This window comes from Octodon degus, unplaced genomic scaffold (genome assembly GCF_000260255.1).
Source record: "Octodon degus isolate 3935 unplaced genomic scaffold, OctDeg1.0 scaffold00010, whole genome shotgun sequence".
Lineage (NCBI taxonomy): Eukaryota > Metazoa > Chordata > Mammalia > Rodentia > Octodontidae > Octodon > Octodon degus.
The window spans coordinates 25,548,808-25,569,455 of record NW_004524586.1 but is presented as its reverse complement, the minus strand read 5'-3'; the positions used below and the strand labels follow the sequence as shown (position 1 = coordinate 25,569,455).

Here is a 20,648-nt window from a genome sequence, read left to right as displayed (position 1 = left end):
CCCCTCAGGATTTATCCTGAGATCCTGTACCTCAGATTGTAGAACCTTTGTCAGTGTCAGCCATGTGGATGAGTCACAGCCATTGCTTGGCCAATTTGCTGTCTGTGAAAGCCTGAGAGAATGTTTTCTTTCCATGTGACTCTCCTTAGGCATACTGTACATCACTGATCACTTTCCTCTTTGGCCCCATAATCTCCTTGATCAGAAAATTTGGGACACAACTGAGTCACATGTTGTTACAGTACAAGTTCTCATATGTCCTGAGTCTTAATTGACCTTGGAAGGTTAGGGCCAAAATGTTGGCTTTCCTTGTGGCCCTCCTTTTCCTCTAATTTCTGGTCTGCAAACTTATCAGATAAAATTCTAATAATCAAATATATTGTTCCAAACTAAGTATACTAATATAGACCCAGATTCTCCTTAAAAAATTGTTATTAATTCTTATTTTATTTTTTCAACGGAACCAGGGACTGAACTCAGGCCCTTGCACTTGCCAGGCAAGTGCTTATTCTACTGAGCCATCTTCCTGGCCCCTTAATTCCTATGTGAGATCCCTATCTGTTCCTGACATTCAGCCAAGCTAAAAAGATGGATCTTGTCCCTCAAACTCCACAAGAAAAGATACTCAATCTAACTTTCCAAGTCTTCAATAATAAAGACCAAAATTAACTATACACAGTACCAACTTCTGGCTGCGACACTTGGGACTCCCATCAAAGCAGGACCTTGACAAGGTAATGCTGAGCCTAAACAATGCTGCCACCTGAGCCAAGTGCAGTGAAAAAGGACACTGGGCATGAGCCTGCCCCAACCTGCAGCCATCACTGGGATATCTACAAACTCGAGGGTCACTGGAAATGTGACTGCCCTGTCCGCCAGAGATTGGGTAAGTCATCCAATCCCCTGCCCTCACAGGAAACCTCACTATGGCCAGATCCATATACTTGACCTACTTGGTCTTGCCACTGAAGAGCAACATCAGAGCTTGGGTTCCACAGCCCACATCGAGGTACTTTTGTTGGAGTCCCAAGTCTTGCTGGATATCTCAGGTAAAAACTCTTTTCTTGCTGACACGGAGACCACATACAGTGTTCTTCCTGAGTTCTAAAATCATTATAATAGTTCAACAGTCTCTATAGTGGGTGTTCAAAAAAAAATCCTTCTCAACTTTGGGGGCCTGCTGGTTAGCTCAGTTGTTTAAGGGCCTGCTTATGTAAACACAGGCTTAGGATACCACGGTTAGATCCGCAGCTCCACATGCCTTACTAGATCGGCCCTTAACGCAGCCTGAGCCAGGGGAAAAAAAAAATCCTTCCATAGTGGGTGTTGGTGACTGACCTACATGACCCCTTTCAGACAGGCCCATTCCCTGCTGACTCCAGACACTGTTCTTCACTCATAATTTCCTTGTGATCCCAACCTGTCCCATACCACTCATGGAGACAGACCTCCTCCAAAAGCTCCACTTCTCTTTCATCTCTCTCCCCTCCACAGTGTACATCCTACAAACCCAACCTCAATGTACAGCCAGCTCCTCCCTCCCTCTTCCCTTGTCGACCACATACTCTGAAACACTTCCAGTCCCACTCGTGCCACACATGCCATTCCTGTATTAATGTGCCTCAGAGATTCCACAGGGTTTCCCTACATTTCCCAATATCTGATAGACCCTAAACATCAAAAGAGACTCAAGCCCATATGCCTTCTTCACCATTCCCTCACACCCAAAATGCCAAGACCTCTCTGCCTTCACATGGACTGATCCAAACACTCTCCAATCCCAGAAGCTCATGTAGACAGTCCTGCTTCAGGGGTGCAGAGACAGTCCTTACTCCTTTAGCCAAGCCCTCGCTGCTGATCTCAAAACCCTTGACCACAAGCTTCTCCAATATATAGACAACCTTCTCCTTTGCTCTCCCTCTCATGCCCCAGCCTTGCAACACACAACTACTCTTCTCAGTTTTCTGTCAGGATGAGGTTACAGGGTCTCTCCCTCCAAAGCTCAGATAGCTTCACCAAAAGTCAAATACCTAAGACTCACCCTCACTCCCACTACTTGTGTGATCACTGCTGACCACAAAGCCTTTCTTTGTGACCTTCAGGTGCCCACCCAGAATAATAGGTTTTATCCTTCGTCTGGCTAATTTCTTCCACCTCTGGGTTCCCAACTCTGCTTCCCTAGCACAGCCTCTCTATAAAACATCAAAATGTTCCTAGTTAGAGCCCCTTGACCCCACTGCTCCTGTACATTCCTCCTTTCACAAGCTACAACAGGCCCTCCTAAGGGCCCCAGCTCTCTCTTTACCCAACCTAACTCAACCTTTTACCCTCCGTACTTCTTTTCAGGGTCACAATACAGTGGGCATTTTTACAATATAAAGAGACCATCTTTTCAGGCAGTAGGCTACCTTTATAGACAACACAGTTGTAGATAGACTCCAGGTCCCCACACACCCACAGCAGCTGCCACTCTAACACAAGAGACAAAAAGTTCACTTTAAGACAATCTATCTGGGCTGGTGAGATGGCTCAGTGGTCTAAAGCACCTACTTTAGAACAAACTAAGCTAAGCAAAGCACAGGGACCACGGTTCAATCCCCAGCACCACATGCCAGCCAGCCCTGCCCCCTGGTGGGCTGAACTGGCCACACACACACACACACACACACACAAAATACATAAATAAATAAATAAATAAATAAATAAAATTAAAAAAAAAAAAAGACAATCTATCACAGTCTATTCACCGTCACCTAGTGAGCTCATCACACATAAGACAATTCCAGCTCTAATGACTCTTCTACAGATCCACTTAACGTTCATACAAGATCCTTCTACCACTATTTCCACCTACAGCCCTCTCAATCCCGCCACCTTATTCTGTACCTTTGATGAGGCCCCTCAATACAGTTGTGTTGAAGTCCTACAGATGACCACGTCTCCCTTTCCTCACATTGACATAAAAAACTAAACATAACATTCAAATCAGAGACCCCACTCTTGCTTCCCCTCCTGTGTCCTTTAATCATGATGACATGTATTCATAACATTCTGTCTTTTGAAACTATTTCAGGGTTTCTTTGCTCTCCAATGCGAGCCATCACTAATAAACTTCTAGTTCTGAGGCCCCAGCACTAACTTCTACATCGGTGTGAACTGTCATCCCGTCAACCCTCCTCGCCCCCAAGACGATGCCCCAGTTCAGCAGGAAGCAGTCTAAGAGACATGTTGCTCCTCTTCATAACTACCAAAAGACGAGAATGATAGGTTCTGGTCCTAGTATGAATTGCTAAAATCATCATGATGGTCATCTAATATGGCTGATGCCCCTAAAACAAAAGCCCACCTTCCCAAGACCACCTCCTCCTTCTTCTCCAACTTAGCCCAGGACATTATTTCCACCCTTCCCACCACCTCAAGGAAGCCCCTCAATCAGCTCTCAGGTATATCTAAACATCGCCTTCAAACTCCACCCCTGACAGAAGGCCATAAAAGCCTCAGCCTCCCTTTGTTTCAATCCAGAGAATTTCTTATGTTCCCTAAATGCTGTGTCCTCAAAGAAAATAAAGCCTCTTTCCCTTATTCCTTCTGCCTGTTTCTCTGCTGCGCTGGGAGGCCTGAAAAAAAAACCTATCAATCACCCTTCTGAACCCCCCCCCCCAAGGTATCACATCCCAGAACAGAATCCTAAGTCCTTAGCTTGCCCAAGGAGCTCTGTCCTCCAGCTCCAGGCACATGGCTTCCCAATGACTCTTCTGCTCTAAATGCACGCTTGCCTCAGGGACGTTGCACACGCTTTACCCCCTGCCTGGAAGATCCTTGCTTCCTGCTGCCCTCTTTGATCATCATCAAAACTTCAAAACAGGTACAATCCTATCATCATTTTGCTCCTGACAGATTCAGGATTGCTCCCTAGTTTCCCAACCTTACCAAGAACCCTGTGCCTCAGCTCCAGCTCCCTCAGCTCCTTCCTAAGCTCCATGCTCTACACTTACTGTGCTCCCCCTCTAAGGTGTGCATGGACAGCTCTATTCTCCTCCCTTGTGCCTCCCAAGCCGCGCCTGGCACATGGCTGGCACTAAGGACTTACTGAAACCACCCATGAATGATGCCGTGTCAGTCTGTCCCCTAAACTCAGTTCCCTGCGTGCGTGATGTCATCTGTATGGCCCTCGAGGTAAATGCTTGCTGACATAATCAAAGAAGGAACAGCAGGGCCCCAGAACCAACAGTTAATGATAATACAAATGGAAGTATTTTAAAAATATGTTTATTCTTACATTGAGCATTTCAAGAAAGAAGTTACATTGATTTCAAAATTCAATCACATTGAACCAAGGAGTTGAATTTATGGCCTTTATAATCACACTTAATTAATATTTAGGAACACAGGCAGACCAAAGCCAGTTCATGGATGCAATGAGTAAAATTAACTATGTAAATGTGTAAATCTCAGGGATGGTTATCAGACATGATCAGGTAAATCTCTGTCATCGGGCTTTTTGGTAACATGATTCACATTCATTTCCATCACTCTGTATACATCCACTTTAAATGCGAACAACACAGGACATAATCTTTGTTACCCTAAAAGAAAGTTCAGTCCAAAAATATGATGAAATTCAAGAAGAAAGTTGTAGGACTCTCTCCCAGAAGCTTTCAGTGCACGTGGTATTACTTTGTTGGCAATGATGGTTCAAGGAAGGATAAGAAACAAAAATGCTTTCTTTACCGACTGAGGACACAATTGAGGAAACGGGAACTGGGTTTCTGAAAACTTTGCTAGTTGTGGAGGTGGCCCAGGGAGGTCTCCTGAGGTCAGCAACTGACCGCCTTCAGAAAGCTCTAGCCAGAGTTACAGAAACAGAGCGTTTGGAGTACTATTTCTAAGGACAAACATAATTGGGCTTTGCCGTCTATAAATAATCATCTCTGAAAGCCTGTGAGCATGTGGTTGTGGCTCTGGCCTAGCTGGGCAGCTGAAGGTGCACATGGCCACCTACTGATGGACCTTCTCGAAGTACTCCTTGGAAGCCGCTGGGCTTGGCTTGATCTGAAAACACAAACACATCGAATTGGATAACAGCATCATAAAAACAGTTCCAAGTCTGAAAAATTTACAATTTTTCTTTTTTTTTTTTTTTCCGGAACCAGGGATTGAACTCAGGCCCTTGCACTTGCCAGGGAAGCACTTATTCCACTGAGCCATCTCCCCAGCCCCCAAATTTACAATTTTTAATCTAAAGCTTTTCCCAAGATTGGCCTGTTTCCTTCAAAACACATGGATGGAAGCTAAGGAACAGGCCCTTGGTCTCTGGCGCTCTACCTCCAGCCCCCAGGCCCTAGGGCTGCACCCATCTGCACACAGTCTTGAGGACTGCGAGGTCCTGGCACTGCGGAATCCCACTGCCTTGGGGAGAACCTACTGTAGGGGAATCCGGTGTCCAGTTCGCTGGGCAGACTTCTCCATGGGTTTCCACGAACTGGAATGCCTTCACCAAGCGGAGGGTCTCTTCCACGCTTCGGCCCACTGGGAGATCGTTGACACTCAGATGCTTGATGACTCCATTGGGGTCAATTATGAAGAGTCCTCTGCGTCAGAATTTAGCCCCATCAGTATTCTGACAGCACCAGAATTCACGGGCCAAGCTCTACTCTTTTGTCTTTCATTTTCCTTTTAATATAACATTTATTAAACTTTGTCATATGCTTAAAATTGAGGTTTCCATTGTTGTACCAAAGCTTCTCATCTCTTATTAATGACAGATGCATTCATAATGGCGGGAGTGGGCCAGGCCACCATGGAAAGCATAGAGTGTGGTCCCATCTGCAAACTCATAGCTGTGCCCTCTGTGAGCGTCAGACTCGGTATCGGAAAGTCATAGAATCAGAGAGTGTGAGGGCGTCTTTATGTCTTAGTGACTTGGCAAGCATCCTTTGGGCTGCTGTGTCAAATTTTGGCAAGAAAGCATAGGCAAATGGGAAGGGACAACGATGTATTTCTCTACACCCAATATTTATGAAGTAAACGAATCCTGGCGTAGCTGAGTGATGTCCCATGGGAAAAACATGCTGGAGGAATATGCCCGCCCCAAGTCCATGTGGAACAGACACCCGCTTTTCATGACTCAGCAGCAATGCCAGGTGACGACTGCCCACTGCCAGCCTGTCTGCATCTTTCTGTGGCTGTGACTATGACAGACTTCAGGGACCGGGACCTGTGGCATTTTATTTTTTGTCTTTTTGAGATAGAGTTTCACTGTGCAGTTTAGGTTGGCCCTGAACTCAGTAATTCTTCTGCCTCAGCCTCCCCAGTGCTGGGATTACAGGGGTGCAGTACCATACCTGGCTGACCTGGGGCTTTTGCTTCTTTTCTTTTTTTTTTTTTTTTTTAAGTATATTTAGCACAGGGTCTACAGGGTGTTACTACACAGACTAGATTTATAATGCTCCTTCTGTTTTCAGCCTCCCAAACCCTGGGATTATAGGTGTGCACCACCATACCCAGCCTCATTCACCCTCTCAGTGTGCCCCAGGCGCGAGGTCGCAGGGCACGCCAGGGATCAAACCGGTCACTGCACCTGCCTAAGCAGGCGCTTTAGTCCACTGAGCTTTCTGGCCGGACCACCTGGGGCTTTTCAATAGTCCATTTTATTTTATTTTTTATTTTTTGTATTTTTTGGGAAGGTCCTACAGGGTGCAGGGTCTCACTACTAGATCAGACTCATAGTGATCCACCTGTTTACAGCCTCTGAAGAGCTGGGATTACAGGTGTGTGTCATTACGCCCAGTCTCAATTGCTGCCTCATTGTGCCCTGGGGGCAGGGCTGGCACAGCAGGCCCAGGGATTGAACTTGCAGGTGCTTTAATCCACTGAGCTATTCAGCTGGCCCTCAATAGTCTATTTTAAAAGAGTATGGAAAATCTAAGTGTTAATCATGCAGGGAAAAAGCAAGTTAAAGAACACAAAGTAAAAAAAAAAAAGGTTCTCTCCCTTTCTCCAAGCTTGGTAGCTGGGGGTCTAACCCCCACCTTTTCTTTTCTTTTTACACTACTTGGCATTTTTAAAGACAGTAGTGTCACTAAGTTGCCCAGCCCGACCTCAGAGGCTGCCTCATCTTCCCAAGCAGCTGGGCTTGCAGGCACGCAGCACCATGCCTGGCTGGAGGCCTGGGCTTTGGGGCGGAGCTGGCCCTGCTGTCTGCTCTAGAAGGGAAGTCAGCTGGGCTCCCTGGAAAAGCAGAGCTGAGGGTTAGCAGAGTGCACAGACTCCAGAGAGCGACACTAACTGCCCGCCAGACCCAGGCTCTCTTCTTTTCTAATCCTGACACTGAACACGATGGCGGTAACTGAAATTAGACCTGGCAGGTGCAGAACCCTGGAGGAAGGGCAGCCTGCTCTTTCCCCTGCCACTGCTGACGCTGAGGATGGAGGCGAGCCTCGTTCCAGGAAGATGGTCTTTCAAGGTCACACGAGACTGACAGGCTGCATGGGGCCACCCAGCACCAAGATCCCCCCATCCCTGGGGTGGTAGCAGGAGAGGGCAGCTGGCAGAGCAGGGGAGCTGAGTTCAAGATGCTCCATTGTTGTCCCCCCCCCCTTTTGTCACCTTGGGGACTTCACGCAAGCATTCTCATTTAGCTACATATGCAGCCCTTATTTAATTTTTATTTTACAACATGGTCTTGCCCAGGAGGGGCTCAATCTTGCCATTCTCCTGTCTTAGCCTCCCAGAGTTACAACCATTTTTGAAAATCTGCCATCCCTTCAGGAGGCATTTCATCAGACTTAAGGAGACTAAAATTAAGAAGCTTTTTTTTTTTTGGTACCAGGGATGAAACTCAGGACCTTGTGCTTGCTAGGCAGGAGCTTAAGCTGCTGAGCTATCTCCCTAGCAGCTTTTTGTTTTCACTAATGTTTTACCAGCCAGGCGAGGTGGCCCTGTGAGTTCAAGGCCAGCCAGCCAGTGAGGTCAAGGCTAAACTACACAGCAAGACCTGCCTCTACATAAATAAGTCAATAAATACCAAAACAAACAAATGAATTTTTAAAAATTTAAAAAGACAAAACAAATACAAAAAACAATGCCAGCAACCAAAATTATGCCTTACCAAAATCCATATATATCCTGATAAAGCAGCATAAGGAACAGACTCTTACCTGAGTGCAATACCAGGACCTTCCAAAAGTACACCGTAGTCCCGGGAAATCTGTTTAGTTAAATCTGACAGAAGTGCTATGTTCATACGGCCCAAACCACCGCTCTATAAAAAATGCAAACATGACTAATTAGCTGTGCTGGCCTCCAATTTCTTGTGGTGGACGTGTTGGTGGTGGTGATGCTAGGGAGGTTTTTCTTGGTCTTTGTGAGACAGGGTCTCAATGCACATTTCACGCTGGCCTTGAACTCATTATGTAGCCCAGGCTGGCCTACAATTTACAAAGACCCTCCTGCCTCAGCCTCTTGAGTGATGGGTCTATAGGTGTGTGCTGCCATGCGCAGTGGTGCTAGGGACTGAACCCAGGAACTTGCACAAGCTGGCCAAGTACTCTACCACTGAGCTATACCCCAATCCTTTTTTTTTTTTTTTTCTTCTTCTATTAGTGCTAAGGATTAGACCCAGGGCCTCCTGCATGCTAGAGAAGCATTTACCACTGATCTACATCCCAAGCCTTTTGAAATATTTTTTTCCCCCCAGAACTGGGGATTGAACTCAGGCCCTTGCGCTTGCCAGGGAAACGCTTATTCCACTGAGCCATCTCCCTGGCCCCTCTTTTGAAAATTTTGAGCTAGGGTTTTGCTAAATCATCAGGGCTGGCTTTGAATTTCCATCCTACTGGTTCAGCTCCTGGGAATTATCTGTGTGTATCGTTAGGCCCAATCTGGCAACATTCTCGACTATGTTACAATGTTTGAGACCAATAATAATGGCAACATAGTACAGGAACTGAACACCAGTGAATTCTTGTGGTTAACTCGCTTTCTCCCAGTAACCATTCTGGAGTAGATACTAATAACATAACCCTTGTACTGATAAGTACATTTATTAAGGCCACAGCTACAAATGCAGAGAGGCAGGATCTGAACCCAGTTGACACTGTAGATAATTCTTTTGCTAATTTCTTTTTTCTTGTTCTTTTTTTTGGTCTTTTGGAGGCAGGGTCTCACAGTTCAGGCTGGCCTTGAACTTGTGGTGATCTATGAGTGCAGAGGGTGGCTGTTGGTATACCTTCCTTGGTGTATTGATCCAGGCAAGGTGAGTAAAGTGGGAATCCACTGAAACTGCCACAACCTCACAGTTCACATCGTGAAACTCATTGGCTTTGTCACTAAAAGCAACGATTTCTGTAGGACACACAAAGGTGCTGGAAAAAAGAAGTGGAGTGTTTGATCAGAAAATAGCAACAGGAATTTAAAATCAGAACAATATGGTCCTTAAGAACTCGTCTCATTCTCCTTACTTTTCCTATTTCTCCCCAGAAAGTGAGCACTTCAGAGACTGCATTGGGAACCACTGCTCCGAACACACGAGAGAGAGTCATGTTAAAACTCCCTTACCTTAGGGTGGAAATGGAGCCCAGTGGTGAGTAAAATTAGCTAGGATGGACAGGGTGGGAGGACCGTAACTCAACACTGGTGGCTTCATAAAAGAGAGATGCTGCACATCTGCTCCTGGCCATGTGGTGCTCTGTCCTACCTCAGAACTGTCAGGAAGGTGGACGTCACTAGGTGACTCAACATGTGCTCCCAAAAGGAGCTAAAATAAACCTCCTTTCATTAAAAAAGAAAAAAGAAAGAAAACTACCCTTGCAAGGCGTCCCTCAGGTGTGTGGTAAGTCAGCTGCAAAGGGGTCAGAAAGAACCCAGCCCTTAACTGGAAGAAGAACTTGCAGGGTGGTTCTGTGCTTGCTTTCAGAATGACACGGAAGTACCATTGAAGGATTTCTTTTTGTTTGTTTTGGCTGCCCAGGCTTCCCTACATGCCAGTCCGGGGTGGCATGCAGCGCTGGGGATCGAACTGGGTTTGCCCACGCAGGCGCTTAAACAACTGAGCTAACCAGCAAGCCCCAGAAGCACCACAGAAGTCACACTTACAAATCCAAAGGGTAGAAGAAAAGCACCAAATATTTCCCCTTAAAGTCCTCAAGGCTTAGCTCTTTGAATTCTCCGTTGACAACAGCTGTTCCCTTAAAAGGGGGCGCGTGCTGGGTGACGGCTGGAGCGTGGTGCAAGGAACCTGGAAAAAATCCACACTGATACGTGGTTGATTCTTCACAACATCAAGCACCTATTCATTTTGCTTAAACTCATACATTTATATAATTCCCAGTATCAAGTGTTTCTTAGCAGAAGTCAATGAAAAGGTTCAATTCAATTATGTATCTTAGGAATAGTAAGGTGGGAGGATCACAAGTTCAAGCCCAACTTGGGCAACTTCACGAATTAACAATAATCTTGTATCAAAAATAAAACAATTATAAAGGACCAAGGATCTAATCTAGCTCCGTGCAAAGGTCACAGGGTCAAGCCCCAATATTGAAAAAAAGAGAACCCCCAAAAAACAAATGGTAATTTTTCTTTCCATAATTCTAGATTATATACAAATCTAATTCAAAGTGCTATTAAGAAAATTTAAGGGGCTGGGGAGATGGCTCAGAAGAAGAAACGCTTGCCTGGAAAGCGCAAGGGCCTGAGTTCAATCCCCAGTTCTGCAAAAAAAAGAAAAAAAAAAAAAAAAAAGAAGAAAATTTAAGAACAGAAAAAAAGAGAAAGAAAAATAAAAATAAAAGAAGTATTAAAGTGGTGGACATGGTAGTGCACCGCTATAGTCTCAGCACTCAGGAGGCTGAGGCTAGCTCGGTACATAGTGAGTTTGAGGCCAGTGGAACTATGTAGAGAGTTCCTGTCTCAACAACAACAACAACAAGAACAATAAGAGCTATGGAAACTGAGGAGGTAGAGCAAGCAAAGATGGAGTTAGGATGGGATTAAGGAAAACATAAGACCTACAGATGGGTTTTATTTTTGAGACAAGGCCTCACTATGTAGTTCAGACTGGCCTTGAACTCACTGTGTAGCCCAGGCTGGCTTTAAATTCAGTGGTTCTCCTGCCTCAGCCTCTGGAGTGCTGGGATTCAGGCATGCACCATCATGCCTAGCTGGAGATGGATTTTCTTTTTCTTTTTTCTTTCTTTCTTTTTTTTTTTTTGCGGAACCGGAGATTGAACTCAGGCCCTTGTGCTTGCCAGGGAAGCACTTATTCTACTGAGCCATTTCCCCGGCCCCTTGGATTTTCTTTTTTTGAACAGGGTCTTGTTACACAGTTTGGACTCCATAGTGATCCTCTTGTCTCATCCTCCCCAGCACTGGGATTACAGGGGTGTACCACCACGCCTGGTTTCTGGGCTCACACAGCATGCTGTACTGGAGATCAAACTCTGGACCTTTTACTTGCCAGACAGGCGCTTACAACTGCCAAGCTATCTTCCCAGCCACTAGAGATGGATTTTACATGTTAGATTTTGTCAGGTCTACATGGGATAGGACAAAGGGAATGGAGAAATGGCAGGAAGAATGGTTGGAGGAAGGCACATTGTGCACAGTTGGATTGTAATGCAGTCAAAGGGTATGAGAGGAAGAAGGCGGAGCGCATACCAAGAGCAGCCCTGGGGAGGCCAAGCTGGCCCTCAGTATCGGGAACCTGACAGGTCTTCAGGGAAGAGATTACAGGGTCAGTGGAGGCTTTTAGGGAGGAGACACAGAGGTGACAACTGTTTGCAGGAAGATTAGCCTGGCAGGAGAGTAAGACTAGTTAGGGGGTGACTTCAGCTATCTCAGTGAGAGGTACTGAGGTATGGCAGAGAGAACAGGAAAAAAAAAGAACTGGAGAGGAGGCTGGGGATGTGTGCAGCTCAGCGGGATGGTGCAGGCCTGGCGTGCGGGAGGCCCTGAGTTCAGTCTCCAGCAAAACAGACACACCTGGCAAGGGCTCCCTTGCTTCTGTGTGGGATGAAGGCCCAAGGGGACCCAGTGCCAAGCTGTCTGGGACCATGATGACAGATACAAGAGGAGCTCTAGGGGTAGAAGCTTGGCACTGGCGGATGCAAGTGTGAAGTCTATGGCACCCACTCATGCATTACTGGAAACACTTTCTAAATTATGCAAATTTTAAAAATGTATTTAGTACAGGGTCTATAGGGTCTCACTACATGGATTTGGACTTGTAGCGATTCTCTTCTTTTCAGCCTCCCAAGAGCTGGGATTATAGGCCTGTGTCACCACATCCAGTCTCAATCACTGCATCAGGGCGCCCTGGGGGGGGGGGCAGGGCCAGCATAGCATACCCGGGATTGAACCCCCCTGGTCCCTGCATCTGCCTAAGTAGACACTTTAATCCACTGAGCTATCTGGCAGGCCCTGATTTTTTTAAAAATTATGTATATTTTAAAGATTATTTCACCAAGAAACCCCATAGTATATTCCCCTAAGCCAGGGTGCATTAAATACAGCACATGCTTGTCAAACATAAGGCAAATCTAAAGGAGGTATTTAAGCAGCACTGGTTATCTGAAACTGATCTCTCCTCTCTCTCCTCTGTCTCTCTCTCTTTCTCAAGCCTGTCTCACTCTGTAGTTCATGCTGACCTTAAACTTACTGTGGAGGCCAGGCTGGCCTCAGACTCCTCAGCCTCCCGTGCACTGGGCTTGTAAGCATGCACCACTACACCCTACAATTTCAGGCTAATCTTGGCAAAGCTACAGCCTACAGAATGGAGTAAAAACCTCAAGAAATGGCTAAGCTTCACTGCAGTCATCAAAGATGGCACAGGACTGCTCTGGTTCCCTAGTGACCAGCAGGAGCCAGCAGGCAGGACAGGTTCTCTGAAGGCAGTCAGTCTGCCACTCACGCCTTCACACACTGCAGGTCCTGAAGGCACAAGAGTTCATCCTCCACCCTCAGGACCCTGCACACAGAAGGATAAAAACTCTGGCACCCAACAAAGAAATGTGACATAGGAAAAAAAAAAAAGAAAGAAATGTGACATAGACAAGAACGTTTCCCCAACCATTCCCAACCCTGGCTGCATATTAGTATTGACCAGTGAGATTTTGAGGTTTTTTCATTAGTACCCTGTATGTTTACAGAACATAATAAATGCATTCATGGTAGGGAGCTGGTGCATACACACCTCACATCTTGGTCCTTTCTATCTCCCTTTCTTCTCCACTTCCTCTCATCTTTCCGAACCTCCAGATCTCTTTAGAAAATACAGAAGTCCTTGCTCCATCTCAGAGACTGACTTTTACTTGGGGGTAAGAGTGGGGCAATGCTGTTTCCATTTATTGATTATATCCAGTTTTATTATTATTATTATTATTATTATTTATTTATTTATTTATTTTTTGGTTTGCTTTTTTTCTTTAAACCAATCTTAAACATTTATATTTGGTAGTCTCAACAACTAATTTGAAGATAACATGCAATACAGCAACCACTGTTGAATTCCTTAGAAAAAACTTTTCCACATGTAAATTTTCTATGTAAGAACTTGTCTGCCATCATACACACTGATAAATAAAATTGCACATAAAATAATGGTTGCTTTTTTTTATTGAGTGGTTTTTTTTTTTTTTTTTTGGTGATACAGGGGATTGAGTGCAGGGTCTTCACACTAAGCTACATCCTAGCCCTTGTTTATTTAAATTTTTTTGTTCTTCTTCTTCTTTTTTTTTTTTTTGTAGAACCAGGGATTGAACTCAAGCCCTCGCACTTTCCAGGGAGCGTTTATTTCACTGAGCCATCTCCTCAGCCCTTTAATTTTTTTGTTCTTGAGACAAGGTCTCACTAAGTTGTTCAGCTGCTCACACAAAGCTTCAATTCGTGATCCTCCTGCCTCAGCCTCCTAGAGTACTGGAGTTATAGATGTGCACTGCCACACTGTCAAGCTGAATTTTTTTTTTTTTTAAGAATGCAATTTTTTTTATTCACCAATAAACTAAAAGCCCATTTATGGGTGTTTCTCACATATACTTCATTTGTTTTAGGAAAAAGCAAAGCCCTATAAGTGGCAACCACCTAGTCCTCAGACTCTGATCCATCTTCATCTTGACTAATCTGGAAGTATCGGAGTTCGTAAGTCTCTTTGTCAGATGCAACCACGCGAAGCCAATCACGAAGATTATTCTTTTTAAGATACTTCTTGGTAAGATATTTCAAATACCTTTTGGAGAACTGTTTCTTGGAAACGACTGTGATCTTATTCTTGAACCGTTCAATGTGAACAACATTCCCAAGGTTTCCAGTTTTTCCATTGACTTTAACCTTCTCCCTCAGAAACTGTTCAAAATTTCCAGAATCAAAAATTCCATCTTCCACTGGATGGGTAAGATCCAAGTTAAACTTCCAGGTTTACCTCTTAGGCTTCTTGTCTTTCGGCGCCATCTTGACAGCAGCGGGAGGATCAGAGAGCTGTCCAGCTGAATTGAAATTGTTTAGATGTCTTAGGTAATAATCTCTTTGTTAAGCTTCTTTTTCTGGGAAACACCAAATTGCAGATGACACCGGTGCAGCAGGAGGGTCCGGAGTCCCCGGGGGACCCAGGCATGGGAGGCTGGGGTGGATTCCGCGGAGGCTTCAGCAGTGGCCTTCGAGGTAGCAGGCGCGGCAGAGGCCAGGGCCTGGGCCCAGGCCACGGGGCTCGCGGTGGTAAGGCCGAGGACAAAGAGTGGATTCCAGTCACCAAGCTGGGCCGTCTGGTCAAAGACATGAAGATCAAGTCCCTGGAGGAAATTTATCTTTTTTCCTTACCCATCAAGGAATCCGAGATTATTGACTTTTTCCTGGGTACATCGCTCAAGGATGAAGTTCTGAAGATCATGCCTGTGCAGAAGCAAACTCATGCTGGCCGGTGGACCAGGTTCAAGGCATCTATCGCCATTGGGGACTACAACGGTCATGTTGGCCTGGGTGTAAAGTGTTCCAAGGAAGTAGCCACTGCCATTCGTGGGGGCATAACCCTGGCCAAACTCTCCATTGTCCCTATCAGGAGAGGCTACTGGGGAAACTAGATCGGCAAGCCCCACACTGTTCCTTGCAAGGTGACGGGCCGCTGTGGCTCTGTGTTGGTACGTCTGATCCCTGCCCCAAAGGCACTGGCACTATCTCAGTTTTTGTGCCCAAGAAGCTGCTGCTGATGGCTGCTACTGATGATTGCTACACCTCTGCTAGGGGCTGTACTGCTACTTTGGGCAACTTTGCCAAGGCCACCTTTGATGCCATCTCCAAGACCTACAGCTATCTGACCCCAGACCTCTGGAAAGAGACCGTGTTCACCAAGTCTCCCTACCAGGAATTCACCAATTGTCTTGTGAAAACCCACACCAGAGTCTCTGTCCAGAGGACTCAAACTCCAGCAGTAGCTACAACATAAAGGGTTTTTACACAAAAATAAATGAATTAAGTCTGTAAAAAAAAAATAATAATCTCTTTGTTAAATATATACTTTATGACTATTTTCTCCCAGGCTATACAGTTTGTCTATTCGTTTTCTTGTTTTCCAATGGTTAGATTTTAATATTTTGATGTGGTTAACTGAACACTATATGGAGCTAACTCCTCATGGATCTGGACTTTCCCCGCATCTTCATGCTGTTTTTGAAAACTCTTTGGGGAGTCTAATGCATAGCCAGGGTTCCGAGCTACTGTCCTGGGCTGGGGTGGGGATATGCCTTAGTGGTAGTTTTTGCCTTGCATGCACAAGACCCTGAGTTCAATCCCCAGCACTCAGTAACAAAGTAACAAAACAGTAACAAAAACACAGTAACAAAATAAAACACAGAGCTACTGTCCTACCCAGTGATGATGAATTACGTTCCCTTCACCTGAGTCCAATCAAGGCCTAACACTTACTGGTGCTGAAGGGAAGTTTGGCTTGAGGAGACCCAGACCACAGTGCCTTTGTCAGGCATGGTCTTCTAGAAGCAACAGGTGCGAAGGCTGCAGAGGCAGAAATGCCGCGAGAAATTACGCTCACCCGGGGTGCAACCTGGAGAGGAAACACTTTATATTAGGAAGAGTAACTGCAGGCTGGCCCTGCTGGAAGGGCACTGTGCCAGGGGCGGCCCCAGCTGTCCTTGTCCCTATGAACAAAATAAATACCAAACCCAACAGTTTCAAGAACACGGAATAAATCTCCATGTTCTTAAGTCTCTTCTGCTTCTTTCTTTTGCAGGCCTGCAAAGCAGAGAAGCTGTAAAACTACAGACTCAAGAACCAAAAACTCCATGCTCTAGTAGAACACAGAGGGTTAAAAGCTGAGGGAGCCTTTGCCAGGCCCTGACTGCTGAAGCCCTTTTCCTGCATTATCTGCTGTAGGCATTCATTCAAGTCAAGGTTTTCCTCAGAAAAGACAAGGCCCTCACAGCCCAACAGATAAGCAAACAAGTAGAGCAAGGGTCAGCCTCTGGAAAAGTTTGGACAGGGCTCAAGAGAAACGCATGCTCAGCTTTTACGTCCAGCATGACGCAAGAAGGAGAAAGAGCCTGCACTGAACGTTTGGGTCAGAAGGGAGGGAAGCGTGGGTACTAAGAGGAAAGCAGATAACCGGGGAGAAGGGAGAGAGTGGGAGGAGAAAGCAGCTCTTGTTACGGCAGCACTGTGTTTGCACCCAGCATTTAAGGCGCCTAAGGCAACACCATGACGCAGACTGGCATCACTCTTAACATCTAAAAGAAGGAAAGTAAACAGAGGCGCAGAGAGGCTAAGTCACTTGCCCAAGGTCATAAGAGCTGGTGGCAGACGCGGGACCAGACGCCTCCTTCCAGCGCCAGGACCAGGTGCTTGGGTGCAGAGAGGGCCTGGGACCGCTCCTCGAGCACCAGGGGACGGGGTGGACCTTGGGCACGCACCGGGGAAGCAGGGCGGCGCAGGTGCAGGGAGCCTTCTTTAAAGGAGGAGGCCTCTCGATCTGTTAGCCGGTGACACCCCCCACGAGGGCGAGGGGGACCCAGGCGGGCACGATCCTCCCTGGGAAGCAGCTCGAAAGCCACTGCGGTGTCGCCGCGCCTGTCCCCGCCGGCAGCCACTCACCGAGGCCCGGAGCAACCTTGCTGCTGCAGCCGCCATCTTCAGCGCACGCGGAGCTGCGGGCGGGCGGGGCCTGCGGCGATGGGAGGGGCCTGAGGCGAGGGCGGGGCGGGACCTGAGGCGAAGGCGGGGCGGAGCCTAGGCGGGTGAGCGGGACCTAGGCGGGTGGGCGGGGCCTAGGCGGGTGGGCGGGGCCTAGGCGGGTGGGCGGGGCCGGGAGGAGCCCGAGGTTGGGTTGTGGGACGTTGGAACCGCTGTTGGAACCGCTGTTGGAACTGTGGTCTTGGTTGTCACCTGAAGCTAAAAAGAACTAAAGGAGGCGGGGAAGTGCTGTGTATTTCCATATTCCGTACGAAATTTTTGTTCTTAAATCAGGCTTGTGTGGATTCTTGCTTTGATTTTGTCTGTGAAGGAGTCCATCTCCTATTTTACCTTCAGGAAGAGCCTTTTGGCTTCCACATACTCAAAATTTGAACTACTTTTTCTTTTTCGGTACTGAGGATTGAACCTAAGGCCTTCACACTGAGCTACATTCCCATCCCTTTATTTATTTTTATTATGAGACAGGTTCTTTCTGAACCGCCAAATTGCCCAGGCTGGGCTCGAACTTTTTTTTTTTTTAATTTATTTATTTGTGTGTGTGTGTGTGTGTGTGTGTGTGTGGCCAGCTCAGCCCGCCTGGGGGCGGGGCTGGGTGGCTTGTGGTGCTGGGGGATTGAACCGTGGTCCCAGTGCTTTGCTAAGCTTGTTGTAAGTAGGTGCTTTAGACCACTGAGCCATCTCACCAGCCCCTGGGCTCAAACTTGTAATCCTCCTGCCTCAGTCTCCCAGTGTTGAGATTATATGCCTGGCTAAAGTTGAATTAACTATTAATTCAATTTCAGTCGTTTAATAATCAACGTTGCTCAGATATAACAGAGGCTCATTTCCAAAGACTTTGGAATTGGGTGTGTGGGGGAGGGGTCAAAATTGGAGGACTAGCTACAATTACATTTTTTTTGGTCAATTAATAAAAAAGTGCTCAGTGAAAAAAAAGTGGTCCATGGTGAACACAGTATTTTGAAGCAACACATCAATCGTGAATGAAAACCACTCAGCACCTTCACAGTAGAAGTGACAAATTGCAGTCTCTAAGTTTGCATTTTCCAAACAGCTGTCATCACAAAATTAGTTTCTCAGATCTACATAGCATCCGAGTATTATTATTTGCTTTAAGCTAACTCACTTTTAAAAAATTTAGAGCTGGGGACATAACTCAGTGGCATAACCACCTGTCTGGCAAGGGCAAGGTCCTGAGTTTGATCCCTGGTATAAATAAATAAATAAATAAATAACCAACCAGGAGTGGTGGCAAAATACAAAATCAAAGGGTGTTAGGGGTGTAGCTTAGTGGTAGAGCACCCCTTGGTTCAGTCCCTAACACCACAACCCCCCCCAAACATACGCAGCAAAGCAAATGAGTTTGAGAGAATATGTTAAAGTGCTTAAATGGTAAAACCTTATACAACTCACTACAAACAGAAAGCAATTTAAAATGAATCTATTATGATAAAATGTTCTAAAGTTCCAGCTAGATACAGTTGTTTGCTCAAAGTCTGAAGTTTTTGTCAAAAAGGGAGAAAAAGAGAGGTGGTCAGAGACCTAGTGCCCCCACCTAAAGGCTGCTTGTTGGTATAATGGGACAGCAGAAAATTAAAAAGACGATAGTCTTCTCATGGGCTGATGGGGTATAGCTCAAGGATGCATCGCTGGCCTTGCATACGCCAGACACACACACACACACACACACACACACACACACACACAGAGCAAAACCAACAAAATATAAAGCTACAGCTCTCTCTCACTGTGGATTTGACGTTATATATTTATTTTCACTCCTCATTCCCCCTGCGATGTGTTCCTTAAATCCGGCTCCAGAACTGCCAAGTGCTACCTGAATCCCTTTCCCTGCTTGGGTGAGATCTGTCTCAGGCTGAGGAGCCCCATTTCCAGTTATTTTCCTTCAGCACCTGCCTCCTGCCTCCTCTTACTTTTGTGAATGGATTGAGCAGATGGTTTAAAATGAAAGGGGGCCGTGCAGTTGGTGCAGTACAATCATGCTTGTAACAGAATTTTCTTTTTTGTACTGGGAATTGAACTCAGGACCTTGTACTTGTCAGGCAGGTGCTGAGCTGTGTCCCCAGCCCTGTAATAGATTATCCATCCCTAAAAAGAAATGCTGATAAATACTAGAACTGACTGGCCTTAAAAAATTTGCAAATAAAAAAAAAAAAAAAAGGCAGCAGGGAAAGGAAGCTGTGACAGCTATAGAGGTGTCATACTCAGTTACTGCTTACTTCGTTCCTATGTGTTTGTTCAGTGACTTTTAAGAAGGAAGCATAGTTAGGCAGCAGAGGAGACCACAGAGATGAGTAAGACAGCAAGCCCCTCCCTTACTTTTGTTTTTTGTTGCTTTGAGACAGGGTCAGGCAATGTAGTTCAGGCAGGCCTTGAACTCACTGGGTAGCCCAGGCTCACCTGAAACTCATGGTGATCCTCCCGCCTCAGCCTCCCAAGTGACAAACAGCTTTCGGGCTCTTACAACCAGCCAGTCACGCATGGACTAGAAGATGGATCAACTTGAGCAGTACAGACTGCTCTAAGGAGGATGTTTTAAAGTGTTTGGGTCCAGTGTAGGTAAAATCTCCTGGAAGCTACCCTTGCACTCACTGGGGAAGGTGTGTAAATTGACACAGGCTTTCTAGAAAGCACATGGCAGTATGTGCCCAAACTCAAAGAAACTGGATGTGGTGTCATTCCTGTGCTCTGAGCGCTCTGGGAGGTGAAGCAGGGACATTACAGGTTCAAGCCCAACTTGGGCAACTTACAACTTGGTAACGTCTTTTTTTTTGGAACCGGGAATTGAACTCAGAGCACTTGCCAGGGAAGGACTTATTCTACTGAGCCATCTCCTTGGCCCTGTGACATCTTGTCTGAAAGTAAAATAAATGGCTGAGCCTGAAGCTTAAGCTTCATTCTCAGTGCCATAAAAAAAAGGTCTCACAATGCAGGTCAGACTCATAGTGATCCTCCTGCCTCAGCCTCCCCAGCACTGGGATTACAGGCATACGCCACCACACCCTGTCTCTGGCTCAGAGCACTCAGGGAAGGAGCTGGCATGGCATGCAGTACTGGGGATCAATCACAATTCTTGCAGAAGTTCCCCTTCTAGAAATATATGCTAAACACACAGAATGTATGCAAAGACTTAGCTACACAGATACATAAAGGTCATATTTATTGGCTATACTAGAAGCAACAACATAAATTTCCAACAGTAACTGATTGGTTAAACAAGCTATAGTATAACACTTCAGTGTATTCCTGCCAGAAATATTTAATCCGAATCTAATCATGAGGGAATATCAGAAAAACCAAGGTACTTTTTTTTGGTGTGTGGGGGGGAACCAGGGTTGAACTCAGGCCCTTGGGCTTGCCAGGCATGCGCTTATTCAACTGAGCTATCTCCCCAGCCCCCACACATTCTACAAAAGAGCCAGTTTGCATATTTATTTATTTAT

General features: G+C 46.1%; 2 protein-coding genes and 2 pseudogenes across 2 annotated transcripts in view; 2 read left to right on the top strand and 2 right to left on the bottom strand.

Annotated features, from left to right (window-relative positions):
* Positions 1-4,413: 4,413 nt before the first annotated feature.
* Positions 4,414-17,160, bottom strand: Prdx3 (peroxiredoxin 3). The gene is made up of 7 exons (XM_004625631.2): positions 17,089-17,160; positions 15,910-16,045; positions 10,096-10,237; positions 9,230-9,365; positions 8,160-8,263; positions 5,426-5,591; positions 4,414-5,052 (listed from the first exon to the last, which is right to left on the bottom strand). Exons 1-7 carry the CDS (start codon positions 17,122-17,124, stop codon positions 4,999-5,001), a joined length of 774 nt encoding a protein of 257 aa, XP_004625688.1. The 5' UTR covers positions 17,125-17,160; the 3' UTR covers positions 4,414-4,998.
* LOC101569396 lies at positions 14,001-14,451 on the bottom strand (annotated as a pseudogene).
* Positions 14,476-15,140, top strand: LOC105741302 (annotated as a pseudogene).
* The window catches only part of Grk5 (G protein-coupled receptor kinase 5), a 244,446-nt gene continuing 240,511 nt past the window's right edge, over positions 16,714-20,648 (top strand). The window contains exon 1 of the mRNA XM_023708994.1: positions 16,714-16,835. The gene's annotated coding sequence lies outside the window, so the exon portion shown is untranslated. The remainder of the gene's footprint in view (positions 16,836-20,648) is intronic.